At 52.5% G+C, this 18773-nt stretch overlaps 1 protein-coding gene across 3 annotated transcripts in view; it reads right to left on the bottom strand.

Annotated features, from left to right (window-relative positions):
- ACACA (acetyl-CoA carboxylase alpha) overlaps nt 1-18773 on the bottom strand; it is a 105438-nt gene that overhangs the window by 18010 nt on the left and 68655 nt on the right. For all 3 annotated transcript variants that reach the window (XM_054394135.1, XM_054394134.1, XM_054394136.1), the window contains 7 exons: nt 15461-15730; nt 15020-15117; nt 14378-14498; nt 13826-13936; nt 4558-4701; nt 3990-4110; nt 1558-1654 (listed from right to left, as the gene is read on the bottom strand). In XM_054394135.1, coding sequence (XP_054250110.1) covers nt 1558-1654; nt 3990-4110; nt 4558-4701; nt 13826-13936; nt 14378-14498; nt 15020-15117; nt 15461-15730 — 962 coding nt within the window. The remainder of the gene's footprint in view (nt 1-1557; nt 1655-3989; nt 4111-4557; nt 4702-13825; nt 13937-14377; nt 14499-15019; nt 15118-15460; nt 15731-18773) is intronic.

Below are 18773 nucleotides of genomic sequence, written 5' to 3' on the forward strand. Positions count from 1 at the left end.
CAGAGTCCCAGCAGGGGCTCAGCCCCACATGCTGCAGGCAGGAGGGGACAGGGCCTATGTGCAGGAGGGGCTGAGCAGCTCCCCACTGCCCGTGATGAAGAGGCTGCCCAGCAGCTGTAATTGCAGAGCCGTCTGCGATGGGTAACTTACAGCTGGGGTCTGCAGGCCCAGGTGACCTAATAAAGAACATCTTTATCCAAGTATTATAGTTATTTATTGAACAGGAAAACAGCTCAAAACAACTTCTGTTTTCCATTATATTTCATATAAATTTTATCAGGCCAGCACATGAAGATGCTCCATCTTGTTTTATAGTGTGTCCCTGGACAAGTTGCCATCGAATAATAAAAGACAATTTACAGCCACCAGCAGACAGATTCCAAACATCCATACAAGAGATGAGTTTTGGCAGCACTTACAGTAACAATCCCAGAGGAGTACATCCCTACTTGGCTGGGTTTGTTTTGCCAGTGCCACTGCTCCTGACAGAAGTCCCTTTCATTTCTATTACAGATACCTGGATGGGAGAGCTTGAAGCAGCTTGGAATTTGGCAGGAGCAAAAGGAACTGCAAGGGAAGCTGAGCAGGGACCCGGGCAGAGATCTTCCAGCTTTGCCAAACCACTGATTCCAACCCTGCCCCCTGGAGCACTGCTTAACATAAAAGCCTTGAAATAATTTCCAGACGTTGTGAGATGAAACTGATACAAGGGAGAAGAGACTGAGCCCCCCCCCCACCCCAGCTCCAGCCCCTCTCAAGCAGGGGAAACAGCCTCAGCTTTGCTGTTTCACAGCATGACCTCTGCTCTGCAACTCTCATGAGGGCTCTGGGCAGCTGTGGCTTTAACAGGACTGAAAGAGAAGCTGCCAGTGCCAAAGGTTCTGGGGCAGGTGTGCCAGCACCAGGAGGAGCTAAGAGCAGCCCTGATCCATGGTTGTGCTGGCTGGGAGCCTGGCTGGCTGTGCCAGCTGTGCCATGGGGGTGTCTGTCAGGCAAACACAGCATCACCAGGGCTGTCCTGCTGCTAGGGTCAGGCTCTGAGTCACCAGCTGGGTGACCCCAGAGCTGATGAAGTCAGACCCCAGGGCTGGCCAGAGGACTTCCAGGGGCTGTGAGGCTTAGCAGGGTGTTTGGCTCTGGATTGCTGGCACTGTGGCACAACCCTCAAAGATCAGCTCCTGTCTCTGCCATTTCCTTTAGTTTTAGCTGAACTTCCCTTGCAAGTCCATGAAATGCAAAGCCATCAGCTGCCTGATGTGCCTGCAGCAGTCAGGGCTACAGGAAGGCCTCACTGTGCCACCATCTACCCAGGGAAGCAGATATTGTTTGCCATCATTTTTGACAGCATCTCTTTTGGTGCATGTTGAAGCTGCCAGCTCCAAGCCAAACAGGAGAAACCACCAGACCATGCTTCACTCCTGTGACAGAACCCTATCCCACTCAGGCAATGACTTGGTTTTACTTACAGCCATCAGCTTGCAAACATCTGCCAGAAAAGTGCAAAGCACAACAGGAATTTGATTTCTACAAATGTCCAAAACCCCTCTTAGAATTTACCTTGCTCTGCCAACCACAACAGTCTGTGCCCAGGGCTGCATGATCTCCAGGAATGAGCCATTGTCAAAGAAACCACTCTGCCACTGTCCTTTTTGATCTAAAGAGAAGGGGGAAACATGGAGATATCAGAGGCAGGGAAGAGGAGAGAGAGAATAGCAAAAGCAGCAACTGAAACCTACTTAGAAGTGACAGTAGGGAAGGTGGCAGTGGTTATTTCTTTATTTCCAACTAGATTATAACACAGGGGAACACTGGACAGCTGAGCATTAGTCTGCCTTCAGCCATCAGCTCTTGCTTCATTTGCTAGTCTGCATAAAGGCAGCAATTGATCAGCCACAGCATCATTTATTGGCAAAGGATGGGGCTCAGGGAGCAGAGCACTTGGCACCTCTCAATAAATAACTTTGCTTTGCTCAAGCCACCACAGACATCTGTCAAAAGGCAACAAAGTCATTAGAGATGTTCTTCAAAATGCCCATTCCTGACTCAAAACTTACCTCACATTTTTCTCTTGATTCTTGGCTAAGTTTGCCTTTAAAGAATGGATGCTGCAGAAAGCCAGGAACTAAACACAAACATTTCTGTGCTGTTCTAGAACCACACACCTGAGCCTGCTCCACACAGCCACACATTCACAGCTTCACAGATGCCATCAGGCTAGAAGGGACCCCAAAGGTCATCTTGTCCAACTCCCCTGCAGGCAGCAGGGACACCTCCAGCTAGAGCAGGCTGCCCAGGGACACATCCAGGCTGATACTGAATGGCTCCAGGGATGGAGCCTCAACCATCTCCCTGGGCAGCCTCCCCAGCAGTGTCTCCCCACCCTCACTGTACGGAATTTCCTCCTGATGTCCAACCTAAATCTGCCTTGCTCCAGTTTCAAACCACTGCTCCTTGTCTCATCACCACAGGCCCTTCTGAACAGTCCATTTCTCCCTGCTGAAATGCAGCTCTAAGGTCTCTCTGGAGCCTTCTCTTCTCCAGGCTGAACAGCCCCAACTCTCCCAGCCTGAAATGAAGCATTCTGACACCAGAAGCCTCCTTGCTCACAGCAGAACCAGAGGATGATGCTCCTCTCCATAAACTAAAGCTTGCTTTGCCAGTCACCACCCTGGAGCAGACCATGAAGCTTCATGGAGCTCTGCAAAAAACACCCAACCCAAATTCCTCCCAGCTCTCCCCCTGGGCACCCAGCTTCAATCTGAGCCCCTCTGCTTCTGCAAACCCAAGTCCAAAACCAATTAAAAGTGGAGATCCAAGCAAGCTAACCTCTGCTGACTTAAACAGGATGGAGAGTGTTTTATCAAGACCAAACTTGTAATTACTGTGTTCTACATTCCCTGCGTCTGTGGCCCCACTGTAAACTGTGACCATCCATTCCCAAGCTTATCTCTTTATCGTGGGTCCAGAGCTGATGGTTTAGATTCCGGCCTCGTGTCGGGCGTCACTTTGAAGAATATCAGGGCAATATCTTCTCTAATAAATGGCTTTAACTTTTCACCCAGCAGATATCTGCTTTAACTTATCTCAGGGAATCATCTGCTAGCCTTAACGCTTCCACTAAATTAAAATCTGAAGCCACTCGATTTGGAAGGCAGCGTTAGCTGCACTGCAGACACTTGGATGAATTACTGGAGAGAGGATGAAAAAATATTATCCAAACCCAGAAAACTTCAGTTTATCACAGACCTCATCCCAGCCCCCCAGGCTCGTTAGTAGCAGTGGGTACAATGGGCACCCAGTCTGCAGCTTGGCATGGGCACAGGCTGTGCAACCCCAAAGGCTTGCAGCCGGGTTCAGTTTCTGCAGTGTTCCAGAACAATTATCCTCCAGGATCTGCGGGAATGCTGTGATCCCTTCAGTGTCCAGACCCTGTCCATGTGGATTTTCCTCTCAACCATGAACAAAAATAATCTACAGAAGCAACTAATAACTGCAGGTGTCCTCAAGCACTCAGATTTCAGAGAGGCTTAGAATGGGTTGGGTTGGAAAGGACCTTACAGATCATCCAACTCCAACTCCCCTGCCATGGGCAGGGACACCTCCACCAGCCCAGGTTGCTCAAGGCCTCATCCAGCCTGGCCTTGAATACCTCCAGGGAGGGGACAAGCCACAGCCTCCCTGGGCAACCTGTTCCAGGGTCTCCCCAACCTCACTGTACAGAATTTCTTCCTCATCCCCAGTCCATCTCCCCTCTCCCAGCCCAGAGCCATTGTCCCTCATCCTGGCCCTTATCAAAAGCCCCTCCCCAGCTCTCTTTTAGGCCCCTTTTAGGAACTATTTTTCTATACTATGTTTTTCTACACTATATTGAAATTGTTTAGAGCTATTACTGTCTGAGCTCTGTAAGCCATTTGATGGCAGACAGAGAGCCCTGACAGAGTTTGAAACAAGGTCCACCTTTGTATCTTGACCACCAAAGATCCACCTACTTGGGTGTGGGCGTCCAGCCAGCATCCAGCGAGGGTCGTAGGGAGTCTTGGTGGGAACAAAGTCTATGGTCCTGTCTATGGGATCCTTCACTTTGAGGATAGGAACAGGGCTGAACACATTCTAAGGGAAAAAGAAAAGCATGGAAGGATTCCTTTCAGAAGGTGACCAGGCCACCTGGCTCATTCACCAGGCTCTTTCTGAAGGAAGGTGACCTGCATGTTCTTGCAGAGCAGCTTGCACTGTACATCAGCTCCTACAAATTGCTGCCTCAGAGGGGAACTTTTAGAGGCTTTTCAGCAAGAGACCAATCCACTGCTTACAGACAATCCTGCTGCCCAGAGGGCTGAGGGCAGCAGGCCAGGGGAGCCATTTGAGAGGACCCAAGGCGGTGCCAGGCCACCCCACAGCCCGGGTGCTGCAGTGCTTTGAGACAAAGCCTGCTTTTACCTCAACATGCTGAGCAGCCTGGCAACAGCTACATAAGCACACAGGACGCCCAGAGAGAGCCCCCAGCCCCTGTGAGCTAAGTGGTAGGCAGCAGCAGCTGGCACTGGGGCGGGCACTCACCTTTGGCATGTAGGAAAGCCACTGCAGGATGGTGTAGACCCCCTCAAAGTCATCACAGACAGCGCTGTGTGTCACCCCATTGTTGTGCATGATCTGGATCCCACCCAGCTGGTTGTTGGAGGTGTAAACCTCCCGGCCCAGCACCTGGGGAAGAAGACAAAAGGGAAGCTGTCAGCAGCTGGGATGCGAGGAGGGCTTGGCTCAGGAGGCAAACACGAGGCTATCCCTGCAGCAAGTCATCAGCACTGCAATGCCAAAGGATGGAGCAAGCCACTCACAAGAGACCTCCCCCAGCCCTCTGTGCAGGTGAGACCTTATGGACAGTGATCCCAAGGGCAAGGGGACAGGAGGGGGAACTGAGGCAAAGGGCAGCTGAGGAAGGGCAGGAAGCTTGCCCTGCCCCCAGCTGGTATATGGCCAAGGCTGCTGGTTCGGGTGGGGGAGGCATTTAAACGTTTAACTGGGGAAAAACACCACAACACTGTCCAGGAAGGTGAGCACAGCAAAGACCAAGCCCCAGCAGCTCCTTGGAGAGAGCAGAAGAAACAAGACTCTGGCTGCTGGGCTTCTCATTGCCTGGCCCCGCTCGGTCTGCAATCTCAGCCCAGGCACAGCAGCTCTTTTCTCATTCTCCTGCTGTCTCTTCCCATTTGCCCTCTCCCTGACTGATACTCTGAGCTCTCGGTCACTCAGCTCTCTGCTCCACTGAGCCCATATTACTAATAACACCTCTGCCACGGCCAGTTTCCCTCATGAAGGCAGGAGCACATCATTACAAAATAAACTCATAACTTTGACACTCCAGCAAATCCACGCCGTTTGTTATCTTTATGGGCTGAGCCTTGCCAGCGGGCAGAGGGCATCGCCCACCTGCCTCATTTAGCTCTTAGCCCCCACCAGCACACACAAACACCCTGCCCTCCACCACCAAACACCCAGGGAAGAAGAGATACCCCAAGAGAGGAGCAGCCTGGAGCCCAAGTCTGCTGCAGATGACAGCAAAATGAGTGGGGAGGGTGACACTGCAGAAGGGAGAAGCCACCCTCCAGGAAGACCTGGACAGGCTGCAGGAACCCTGTGCAGTTCAACAGGGACAAGCGTAGGGTCTTGCACCCGGGAATATTACAGCTCAGACTGGGATCCACCTGGCTGGAGAGCAGCCCCCTGGAAAGGCAGCTGGGTGGAGAGCAGCAGGGGGGAGATGGCACACAGGAGCTCTGCAGCACACCCTGACTTCAGCACAGGTCGAAAGCAGCACAAACTGCTCCACACCCTGGTGCAGAATCAGAGACCTTAGAGCAGCCTTCCAGTACCTGAAGGGGCTATGGCACAGCTGGGGAGGGACTTCTGACATGGGCTGTAAGTGACAGGATGAGAGGGAATGAAGCTGGAGGAGGGGAGACTGAGACAAGGAAGAAATTCTTGACAGTGAGGGTGGAGAGACACTGGAACAGGTTGCCCAGGGAGGCTGTGGCTGCTCCCTCCCTGGAGGTGTTCAAGGCCAGGCTGGATGAGGCCTTGAGCAGCCTGGGCTGGTGGAGGTGTCCTTGCCCATCTTCAAGGTCCCTTCTCAAGGACCATTCCAGATTCTCTGACCAGCTGCCTTCTCCATGCTGCTTTTCAGGAACAGAACTGCAGGTAGCCGAGACATTGCCTGCAAAGCTGCTCTGGCTGCAGACCTAACTGGCTCCTGTGTTTCAACAAAGATGAGAGATCTGCAGAAAGGAGAGCAGAGGGCTGGAGTGGGGCTCATTATGCACCGAGTGCTGTCATTACTGTGAGCACATCGCCTGTGTGTATCAAACACAAGTGCCAGACTCTATCCAAATCATTTCAATAATTGCACTTCCCACCCCAGCACTGCTGAGATCTGCCAGGGAGCTGCAGCAGCCAAGGCAGTAGCACTCTGAACAGTCTTCTGCAAGCAGGGATGAGCAGCAGGAGGTCTCATCAGAAACAACACAGGGACTGCAAACTCCACTGCTGTTACCTGCAGCGCAGCCCCAGCAGGTCCTGCAGCCCTCACTGCTGTCACTCAGCTCTTCCCACACACAACTCCTGCCATCAGAGGCTGAAACAGCAGCCAGAAGGGCCAGGCTGAGGTGGGATGGTAGCTCCCAGCACAGCCAGTGCCCAGGTCACTGTGGGTGCAGACTCCTCTTGCATCTCTCAGCCCTGGAGGTGTGTAGCTCCCGCACTCCTAATTTACGAGCCCTCACTGGGGGACCCTCCTGGCTTGGGAACAGACTGGCTCACTCTAATGCCTGGAGATTATTAAAGGCAGAGCTGCACTGCACTATCAAGTCTACAGATCTTTTATTTAGAAGATATGGTGCTCTAAATGCACAAAGAGCTCCCCGTCACCTTCACATTAAAGCCCCTAGTGCCTGGTAAATGGAATTATATAGCTGTCATCTCCTTTCCCCAAAGTTTTAAGAGTACAATGGGCTCATTTTTTCACACTCCATCCCAGCTTCAGAACTAAGAGACCTACTTTGTATTGATTTAAAGTCTCAGAAATAAATAAACCTGCTTCACCAATGTGATTCACAAGAAATTCATGATACACTATTGCATGATATATTTCAAGCTGTGGCTCCAGCTCTTTTTTCCCTTTGGTGAGTGATGGGGGAGGTGGGAGGCAGGGGGGGTTGGGGGGGAAGCTGACAGCCTGATGGTTATTGGAGATGGCTACTGACTGCAAATCCAGAAGCAGGTCTTGCTGGTGGAGTCTTTTTCTTGCTTTAATTTGGGGGAATCAGAGGGGGGAGGAGAAAAAGCAACTGAACTGCACCTCAGAGGCAGCAAGATGCATCCAGATGCACTGCAGCTGCCCCTTCTACACCACCTCATGCCTCCAGGTCCCAAAACACCTCACCAGCACAAGGGGAGCAGGACTCACTGCTGATCAGATCCTCCCTCCCCACAGATAGCAAGGTGGAATGTTACCCGGAGGAAACAGTTTGTCCACCTTGCAGCCCTGAGTGAGGATTTGTGAACATTTCTGGACTGCCACAGAAAATCAGATTTTGCAGTCTTGAGATCTGAATAAATATCAGACAGGGTCAAGATGTTTGCTTCTGACTGAAGCATTTGCTGTAGGTATGAGAAATAAAAACTAATTTGGGAAGAGAAGTCAGTTTGGAAAACAAACAAACAAACATCAAAACTCCCAAACTCTTCACCTGACCCCAAAGCCTCCAGATGAGAAATTCACCCACGCTGACCTCTTTTTCTAGAGAGAGCAGTTGCAGTGAGCTGGCATTTTCCAGTGACAAATGTCTTGTCAAGAAATTCCTGCCTGGCTCCCCTTCCAGAGTGTAGGGAGCCTGCATGTTTGGCTCAAGGTCACTCCATCAGTCAGTGGTAAATCAAAAGGACTCAAAACACGTCGCAAGCTCAAGCCACAGCCCCTTGCTCTAGAGGAGCAAACACTCACAGAGCCTCCTCAGATGGGGTTCCCTACTCCAGACACCAGCCCTGTCACCAGCAGCAGTGATACCTAAAGGTCTTGGTTTGGTCACTCCCTTGGTCACCTTCCAGAGTCCATTCACAGACCAAGGGGACAGGCTGCAGGACAGTGAAGCTCTGTTCACTTTGCAGTGTGGGTTTAGGCTTAATCATGAGGGACTTGGGGCTGTTTAGTCTGGAGAAGAGGAGGCTAAGGGAGACCTCGTTGCTCTCTACAACTCCCTGAGAGGAGGCTGCAGTGAGGTGGGGTCAGACTCTTCTCCCATGGTACAAGGCACAAGACAAGAGGAAATGGCCTCAAGTTGTCCCAGGGGAGGTTTAGGTTGGACATGAGGAACAATTTCTTCCCCCAAAGGTTTGTCAGGCCCTGGCCTAGGCTGCCCAGGGCAGTGGTGGAGTCCCCATCCCTGGAGGGGTTTCAAAGCTGTGCAGATGTGGTGCTTAGGGCCATGCCAAGGCAGGGCAGTGCAGCCCCTCCTGCTTCCCCCAGCACTGGAGCCATGAGCAGGGTACCCTTGGTGAGGTCCATGGGAGGAAGCACTGATGGCTAAAGCTGCTGTTGGACATTCCCCAGCTCCTCTGTGATCAGCATCTCCAAGCCCCTGTATCCACAGGGCCCTTCCTCACAGCCTTGCTGTACCCCTACAGGAGATTCCTATCATGCATTAATAATGGGAGTGCTCCTTGAATGACAGTGCTGGCACTTGCTGCTCTGACTCACATGATTGCTCTCACATGATTGCTTTGATCTAATCCTAAGACTGGAGTCATCTTGAGCAGATTCCTGCCTGGAATCTCAAAGTAAAAAGAGTTCTCCACTACCTGCATTTCACAGCCTGAGCCCCAAAAGCCACCAGAACCACAGGGCTGTTTTTTTGTACTGCTGCTGAGCTGACAGACTGACACCAGACAGACTGACACCAGACAGACTGACACCAGACAGACTGACACCAGACAGACTGACAGCCTCTGTCAGGAGGTTTCCTGCTGCACCTCTGCTGAGCTTCACACCTGAGCCAGAAGCCTCTCTCCTGGGCACAGCACCCTGAGCATCTCTGCCTGTTCCTCCCAAATCCTCACCTCTTGTCTCCCCATTCTCATACCAGTCTCAGGGCAACCAACACGTTCTACAGCTTCCCTCAGCTCTGCCCTGCAACCTTCAGGGCAGTACCAGGCTGCTTCAGCACCAAGACCAAACAACATCCCACCAGGCAGCCAGGGCATGTCCATATCTATCAGAAGACACAGAGGAGCAACCAGCATCAGAGAGCCACATTGGCTGAGTGCCTCAAAAACCAGGAACAGCACAGACTGGAACATCAAGGTTCCACCTAAACACGAGGAGGAGCTCCTTTAATGTAAGGCTGCTGGAGCCCTGGAGCAAGCTGCCCAGAGAGGTGGTGAAGTCTCCATCTCTGGGACATTCAAAACCTGCCTGGACATTTTCCTGGGTAACCCTCTCTAGGTGACCCTGCCTGGGCAGGGGTGGTTGGGCTCAATGATCTCCAGATGTCCCTTCCCACCCCTTCCATTCTGTGACAATTCAGGCCAACAGCACAGTGCTATGGGACTCCAGGGACCAGCACACCAGAGGACAGCTGGAAGGCCTGATTCAGGCAGGCCAAGCCTGGAGAGTCTGGGGGAAATGAAGCTAAACAGGAGGGAGAGGAAACAGGACAACCTGCTGCTTAGAGTCCATTCTCCCTTCACCTCCAGTGAAGGCCACTTTAGACATACTGTTGTGAGGTGCAGTGTGTGGGACAGTTCCTCATCATCACTCAGAGAATGACCTGTTTGAGACACCAGGCTGAAGATCTCTGGAACAAGGTATTGGGTCTCAGGTCAGGAGCAAGTCCTGAGCCCCTCTGCCAAAGCTGGAAGCCTGCAGGGAAAGCCTGAAAGGTGTTTGTGGAGAAAAGGAGCTGAAAGCCCTTTGAGGTGACACAAACACAACAGTCCCAAAGCCAGGACCCCAAACACAACAGACAGTAAGGAGAAAACTAATTAAAAATAGGTCAGCAACAGACTTGGGAACATCCTTGTGAAGACTGAAATGAAAATGTAGTCCTGGAAGCTGGCACCACACAAGCAATGCAGAAAGTGGGGGTGCTGGGCTCTTGTCTTGCCTCTAGTCAAAAGAAAACAAACAGGAATTAACCTGTGAGTGCCTGGCTGCTGCACAGCCCTCTCCCAGATGGAACTGCAAAGCCTTTGAGCTGGGAGAGAGGAGACAGAGACTGGAGATGAGAAAGAAGTTCTTGACAGTGAGGGTGAGGAGACACTGGAACAGGTTACCCAAGGGGGTTGTGGATGTTACCTCCCTGGAGGTGTTCAGGGCCAGGCTGGATGAAGCCTTGAGCAACCTGGGCTGGTGGGAGGTGTCCCTGCCTATGGCAGGGGGTTGGAGCTGGATGGTCTTCAAAGTCCTTTCCAACCCAACCCATTCCATAACTCTATGATTCTGTGTTCAGCTTGTGATGAGAAAAGGGAGTCGAGGGAGGTGGTGGAAGGTGCAGGGGAGGGAAAAAAAGGGGAGGCAGGGAAAGTTAAAAAAAAAAATTATATAAACCCTCTGCCTCAGCAAAAGTTTTCATTAAAATTTTAGACAAATGATCTCTGTGTCCTTCTCCCATGCTGCCTGGGGCTCTATGCTATTTCTATGCAAATAACAACCTCGTGGTTTATATCTTATTATTTCCACCAGAGCTGCGGCGACGTGACCCGAGACGTGTGAGAAGCAGACAGCAGAGAGAGAGGGAGAGAGGGGAGAAGAGGGAGGGAGATGGAGTGGAGTGGAGGGGCTGCTCGCTGGGGTGTGAAAAAATATTGTCAGGAGTGAGCAGTGAGAGCGAAAAAAAAAAAAAAAAAACAGACAAATGAAAGGAATTGCAGGGCTAACGTGTTCATCCCAGCCCCGTCCCCACGTGAAGCAGCAGCTCCGCATCCAGCGGGCACCGGGCGAGCAGGCAGAATCCATCTGCTGCCCCCCATCATTTGCATTTCATGCCTCCTGGCTCTGGATGTGCTGAGGCTTTGATGCAGCCGCGCATTATCATTATTTCAATTTGCAGGGGGGTCAGCGGGCGCGGCTCCGGCGCACACGCTCCGGCACCGCCAGGAAATGGCATTTCCACCTCCCCACCCCCTGCTGAAGCTCAAAGGCAGGGGGGAAAGACAAAAGGGGGTACGGCTGAAATGCAGCCCCGCTGCTGCCCAGGGCTCTGCCGCGCCGGGCTGGAGACAAAGACAGCTTCGGCAGGAGCAGAGTGGAACCTCCTGCAGCTCCTGGAGCGGCTTCCTGCGGGGCTGAGAGAATCGTGAAGCCCTTCTGCTGTCCCACAGTGCGGTGCCTCTGCTCACAAAGCACTCAACGGCCAGCCCGGGATGAGCTAACCCCAGACCCCACCGTCGACTCCAGCTCACTGTGGCACTGACCTTGAGCCCAGCACCTGAGCTATGGGTGCCAGGCTGGCCTGGGCAGCTGCACCCCTGCCTGCTCACTTCATCCCCTGGGTAGGGGATGAACAAACCCAGCAGCAGCTCTGTGGCACACCCAGGGCTGTACAGTCCCCTCTGCTCCCCTATAAATTTACAGGAGCCCAGCACTGCACAGGGTAAAGACCAACCCAAAGTTCCCTGAGGAAAGCTCCCTGATCCCTCACAGCCTCATTGTCTCCTCTGTTGCAGACCCTCTCTGCACAGCACATCCCTGCCTGCCGGAGAAGACATTTTGAAGACCTGCAGGCAGATACAAGCCTATGGGTGAGCTGTGCCCAGCATCCCCTGGGCATGCCCTGACACTTCATCAGGAGCAGCATTTCCATGCACTGTGTCACTGAACATTCCCTTCCAACTGTCACACAAAGCAGCAGCTTCACAGAATGCCAGGTTGGAAGGGACCCCAAAGATCATCTGTCCAACCTTTCTGGGTGATCCAGGAGCTGGAATGAGCTGATTCCATTTTGAATCCTTGTTTCAGTCATCACCTTTGCTCTAAGACCCCACCAGCTGGGTGGGTCATTTCCCATCAGCACTGGGCATCATTTCTCTAATCCAGACACACCTCTGGGGCACAGCTATGGCCGGATCCATTCAAGAAGCTCTGGCCAAAACCATAGGGATTGCACAGCAAAGAACATATGAGGTAGCAAGAACTACCACACAGCACCCATGCAGGAGTGGGGGTTCCCAGTTTCTCCAGATTCAGGGACAGGTGAACTCATTGCTGGGTTTGGGCTTAGCTGTGTTCCTGGGAAAGCTAGGTAGGATGCAAGAGGTTCTCCCTCTCCCTGACCTTAAGGCAGGTGGAAGTCCATAAACATCTATGGAGAAGGGAGGGAAAAGGACACATGGGATTATTCAGCCCACTGGAATTCCTGGGATGGGTAACATCACCCTCAGGAAGCATGCCCTCCTGCTGACACCTGCTGACAGATGTCAGGTGCTTAATTCAGACTAAATCCTTTATTTTTAAGTGCCTCAAATTCAGTGAGATTAACCTAGTCATGTAAAACCAAGTGGTGATTCCACTGGCAGAGAGTGCAGCTAAACCTGGAGAGAAGAGAGCAGAAGAGGAGGACTGAACAGCCTGGCCCTGCCATCTGGGAAACTCTGCAGGGCCCCGATCCCAACAAATGACAACTGGAACCAGGCAACTTACTCCACTTTAGCAGGCACTAAACTGACTCCATTTCTCTTTAGAGCATGGATCCTCAAACGCCTCTTCTGCTCCCATTGATGCAGGTGTGTGTGATGTGTGTAAGAGATCTAACTGAGGGTGCTGATGGAATCAATGCTTCATTTTCTGCAAGCCCCCTCGTTCAGGGGAATCATTCAACAAGAGACTATTTTCCTTTTATCTCCCATTGTCAGGCAGGCTCTCCTCCAGGCGCAGCTTGCGCTGAAGCACAACCGCCCCAGGTGCTGGAGAGTGCCTGAGAACAAAGCTGCACAATGGGAAGGGCACTCGTGCCCACACAGTCCCCACTCCCACGGAAACAAAGCCCTCAGCCAGAGGGACAAGAGCCCAGTCGGCTGTGAGCTGCAGACAAGGGCTGCAGGCTGGGATATTAATGAGCTTGGGGTAGCAAGGGAAAAACTGCCTCTACTGGGGGGAGGAAAGCAGGAGAGCCACTTCAGTGGTGAAAGCAGGGAAGTTTCTTACAGCCTGAGTTATTCCTCCCTGCCCCCACAGCTTAGCTCTGCAGCAGATCTGACCCCCTGAAAATCACCATCCACACAACCTCCTCAGGCTGCAGCCTCCCCCAGCACTCAGGCAGGGCTGTGGGTGGCTGGAAGCTCAGAGTGATCCACACCTATGTGTTCTGGAATGGTCTTCCCTCTATCACAGTGCGCAGGGGGTGGGAGGAGATGCTGCCCAGTCAGTGAGCTTCTCCACTTCTGCCATTTGGTCACTGCACACAACCTCTGTTAAAAGCTGCTTCTCCTTCTTCCGGCTCACACCCAGGCCCTTAACTCTGGCAGGAGACCCAGGCAGAACTGCAATCTCCAACGAGGATGCCTGGAATAATGCCCCTGGCTGTCAATGTGATGTACTTGTCAAGAAAAACAGGTGGGTGAAAGGGCTACTTCCTGAGCAGGGAGCAAAGAAGCAAGGCTGCAGAGGCACAAAGGGCTCACAGCTGCTGCCCTGGGTCAGTTCTCCTCCCTGGATTGGGAAGAGCTTGAGAAGGGGAAAGGACAGAGGACCAAAATGAGTGGTGGCAGCTCCTTGAGGGACTCCCAGAAACACCAACATGACTCCCCCAGCTCTGAAGGCTGAAATGCAGAGACTTACTTTGTTGAGGGCTCCACAGCCAGTCAGGATTATGTGAGAGTTCTCCACCTGGATCGTCCTCTGGCCCAGCCGCACCAGGTATGCCCCAATCCCAATGGCCCGGCAGGAAACCTGAGGGGAGAAACAGGGAATGAAGCAATCCCCTTGACCTCTGTCCTGCCACACAGCCCAAGCCCAGCCACCCAAACAGCTGGCAGAAGCTGGGTGAGTTTGCACTACAGGGCTGTAAACCCCACTCATGGTGCACAGCTGCAGGGTGTGGGGTTTGGCAGTACAGCATCTGCACACACCTGGATTTCACCTAAGCAAAAAGCAGCAGGAACTTGCAGACTGAGCAAACCTGAGGCCAAATGACTTCTCCAAGAGTGGTTTCAGTTTAGTCTGAAAGAGCCCCAGCCCTGTAATGGTGCCAGTGTTGTTGCTCAAAGCCTACAGAAGCCAATTTACATCCAGCCCCAAGCTGATCCCAGCTGTATCTTCTGGGCATCGCTGCAGGATTTGTAGCTGAAACAGACACTAGAGCCTGGAGGACAGAAAGCAGTGGGGGATTACCAGGTTGATGGTGATGATACTGTCATAGGCTAAGGATGATTCTCCAGCAATCATGCCAGATCCTCTGAGGTTCTCTGTTCCAAGCCCATCTTCCTTCCCAATGATATCTGTTATCTTGTACCTGAGGGAGACACACACAGAGCCTCTTAGTCACAAGGGCCAATGATTTGCTGAGAAGAAAACGAGAACTGACTAAGTATCATTGAGGCTCCAAAGAGTAATGTGCATAAAAGCCAGCCAGGACCTCTGCATGGGGCTCCTTCTGCAGCCTTGCTGAGCACCATAGAATATCCTACACATGAGCAGCCAAAGCTGCTCTGCAAAGAGGAAAGACATTCAAGAGCAGCCTTGCTCTTGCCCTGGGCAGCCTGCTCTAGCTGGAGGTGTCCCTGCTGCCTGCAGGGGGTCGGACAGGATGACCTCAGAGTCCCTTCCAACCCGATGCACTCTGTGAAGCTGTGAAATGCCAAGGGAGAGGAATGCCCATGAAAAGGGTTCCTCTGGCAGTCTCCATGCTCTCACCACACACAACTGTGGCTTGCTGCATACCTGGGTCCCAAAGAATATCCTGGCTGAAGACCAGGCTATGGTGTGCATCACAAGGGTCAGCAGAAAGCTTTCCAGTCTGACCTCTGTGCTTACCTGGACTCTCCATTGTCCTCCACGTGCTCACAGTGAACTGAGTTCAGGGCACTGACTTTCTTGTAGTCTTGGGGAGTCAGGTACAAGTATTTGTATCCCTGAAGGGAGAAACATTTCAGTCACCTCATCCCCACCTGCTGCCCCTTCCTGATTCCCAGGAAAAGAAAGCTGCGAGGGAGCAGAACTCAACTCCAGCCAGCAACAAGAACATCTCCTAGCATCAGTGCCCCAGCTGTGGTCACTGAGGGCCAGGGACATTTTCAACATTCAGCACTGGCTCTGGCTGCCAACCCTGCACCCTGAGAGACCCAAAGCAAGGAAGCTTTGCACCTAACGGCCTGGCAAAGATTCACCCTCACCTCTACCACAAGAGGTGGTATGAAAAACAAGATTCTGTTGTGAGTTACTGCAACCTCACCCCTGCCTCCCGTGCCCCCTCACCTTGTAAGGGTCCTCTGGGTCCTCCCAGGCGACATGGAACATGTGCCTGATCTCCTCGGCCAGGCCGATCCTGGCGCCGCTGTTGGCAGCCACGTAGAGGCGGGGGATGCCCTGGGCACGAGCCAGCTCTGAGGCCCTCAGGAAGAGCAGATCCTCCTGCGGCCCGAAGGAGCCGATCTGGTAGGTGATGTCGTTGCCGATCACAATGATGTCCCGGCCCTCAGGGTACTCGGGGGTCTTAAGAGTCATCTTCCAGGCCACCATCCCAATCTGCAGCCACAGAGCAGAGAACACGACCTCAGGGTGTGAAAGAGGGGAACCAGCAGGGGCCACTGCCCTCCTCCGTGCTGCACTCTGGCTGGTGTCCGGGAACTCCAACACTAGCAGCTCTGAGATGCAGGGCAGAGCACAGCTGGCAGAGCTTGATCCTTCCCACACTCACTGGAGCACATCCTCCACCTCTGCCCACTCCAGGCACTAATCCTGGCCCTCCCTCTCCCCACTCAGGGATTTGTCATAGGTCTAGAACACATTCTGCAAATGCCCCTCTCAGGAGGTGCTGCCAACTGCTCTGTGTGCCAGGGCTCAGGGGGTGGGCATGGATGTGCTGCTGCACAGGATTCCTGACCACCTGCTTAGACTGAAAAAAATCACAGAATCATGGAATTTTTTTCAGCTGGAAAAGGTCTCTAAGATCATCCAGTCCAACCCTCAACCCGACACCACCATGGCCCCACATTTCTTTAATACCTCCAGGGATGGGGACTCCATCACCTCCCTGGGCAGCCTGTTCCAACCCCTGACCGTTCTTGTAGCAAAGAAATTTCTCCTAACCTCCAACCTAACCCTCCTCTGGCACAATTTCAGGCCATTTCCTCTCCTATCACCTGAGACTAGGGAGAAGAGACCAACCCCTACCTCACTGCAGCCTCCTTTCAGGGAGCTGCAGAGAGCAATGAGGTCTCCCCTCAGCCTCCACTTCTCCAGACTAAACACCCCCAGCTCCCTCAGCTGCTCCTGCTAACAGCTGCTTCTCTCTCCCCCTGCCCTCACTTTAACAACCCTTTCATTCCATAACTACTTCCATTTATATTTTATTCTGCCCTTCCTTTAATTTCTTTGGCTTTTCCCTTTTTGCTTCCCAGACACTGCAGCAGTCTCTCCCCAGGCCTGCCTGGGGTAAGCAATGCTTTTCCCTGGGTATTTTTCTTTGTAAGATCAGCAGATGATCTCCTCTGGCCCCTCTGATGGAGATCAGCAGCATCTGTCCCCGGCACCTCCTATCCCTCAGCTGCGGCGTGCAGGGAGCTGTCCAGCCTGGAATGCCATTAACAGATGGAAATAGCAGCGTCCCTTGAAAGCCACATGCATCACCCCGTCTGCGCTCGCCCAAGGATCATAAGCTCTGAGTACACATTCCTCAAGCCAATTGCACATCCCCTGCAATCAGGAGACTTGAAACTCTCATTGTGGAGCCTCTGAATTCTGAATGTGATGAACTAAAGCAGGAGGGGGGAGAGGGGAGAAGCAGCAGACAGAAATGTGCCATTTAATCCAAATCAAAATGGCACAATACACAGTTGAGATCCAATCAGCAGCTGCACTAAGATGTGCCATAATAGGTTCATTACAGACACCAAAAAAGGCAGAGGAATTAATCAAAGGGTCACTGGAAGTAAAGCAGGCAGCGATCCAAAAGCGTTACAGCCTGGTGGATCCTCGCCTGCCACCTCCCCTCCCGCAGCTGAGGCTGCAAGTCAGCAGAGTGCTGATGTTCCAGCTCACCCTCCCCTGCTCCCAGCTCCAGCCACTGCTGTTCCCACTGACACCTCAGAAGGGCTTGACTTGTGTTTGCAGATTTACAGTTACACCTCAACACGAGCTGGAAGAGGGAGATACTGCAGCAGGCTCAGGAAGAGGAGCACAGATCTCTCCCAGGCAGCAGGATGCTTTGCCTGAACACCACTGGTGTGTCACCACCAAAGGGAGAAGCTGCAGTGCTGCAAGACCAGTGACTGTAGCTGCTGGTCAGACACACGGACCCAAAGTGTGTGCAAAGAGACCAGGGGTCACACAGACAACCAACCCAGCAGCCACCCAATCCACCCCAAACAAACACACACAGCCAGAGGGGCTCCTTGGCCTTCTGCTCTTCCACCACTAGACTTTCACACCAGAAAAAGGAAGAATAAAGGTGAAATAAACCATAAGAAATATAAGTTTTGTCCTTCTGATCCAACTGCTGCAGGAAAAGAGCTAGCAGGGGCTGGGGTTTGTGTGCCTGTTCTAGCTCTCAGCCGTGGGCAGGCCTGTGAGTGGCAGCAGCAGGTTAGAAAGTCTGCAGATCCAAATGAAAGGTGGCAAGGTCAGCTTCTAAGCAACAGGGGATACCAGGCTGGGCCCTGTCACCTACTGAGACTCAGTTCTTTAGCACATTTTAGCAGCTGCCATAACTAAAATCCTGGACTCTCTCAAGTATTTCCCTGTCCCTCTCGAACTGGGAAGCCCAGAACAGGACATGATACTCCAGATGTAGTCTGACCAGGGCAGAGTAGAGAGGGAAGAGAACCTCCTTTGGTAAGTTCCCTAATCCAAGATCCTGTATCCTAAACAAACCTCCTTTTGTTAACGCTCACTAGAACAGGAAAAGCTACCCAGCAGGGCACAGCAAACAGCAGCTCCTGGAAGCAGTTTCTAGCTGATAAATATGGAGCAAGCAGTCTGCAGTCTGGGAAAAGCAAACCTGGAGTGCTCCAATTTATTAATTTCTTGTCTTTTGGCCTCCCTAACGATGCTTGGTGCCATTGCTCCAGCAAGAAAACTCACAGGGGCACAGCTAGGGACTGGGCTTTTTCCTATGAACAATGCAGATTCTGTTTAAATTTATGGGCAGCAGAGGGGGGAAAATATCAGAGATGAGATTTCTAAGTTAACAGCAGCATGGCAAAAACTGGAGAGTTCACAGGTTAATTAGACAGGCTGAGCTAATCACCTAAGAGCACTGCCAGAACAATAATGGTGCTGGTGAGCTGCATGGCTTCCAAACAGGCTCTGGGCTCTGCTGAAGAGGCGCAGGGCTTGGAAGTGCTGCTCTTGCCACAGCTCTGCCCCTGCCACAGCTCTGCTCCCAGAGCAAAGAGGCCAGGGAGGGAAAAACAAAATCAGGAGCTGCCTTATTTAACTGTTTTTCTGCTGGCAGCATGCTTGGCACCTCCCTCAGAAGAAGGCCATTCTGCTGGTGCAGGAACAGGTTGGTCTGGGAAGCACCAGGGGCAGCACGTGCAGGAGTCACAGCAGATGCGTTATTCAGCAG

This window comes from Indicator indicator, chromosome 30, assembly GCF_027791375.1.
Source record: "Indicator indicator isolate 239-I01 chromosome 30, UM_Iind_1.1, whole genome shotgun sequence".
Classification (NCBI taxonomy): domain Eukaryota; kingdom Metazoa; phylum Chordata; class Aves; order Piciformes; family Indicatoridae; genus Indicator; species Indicator indicator.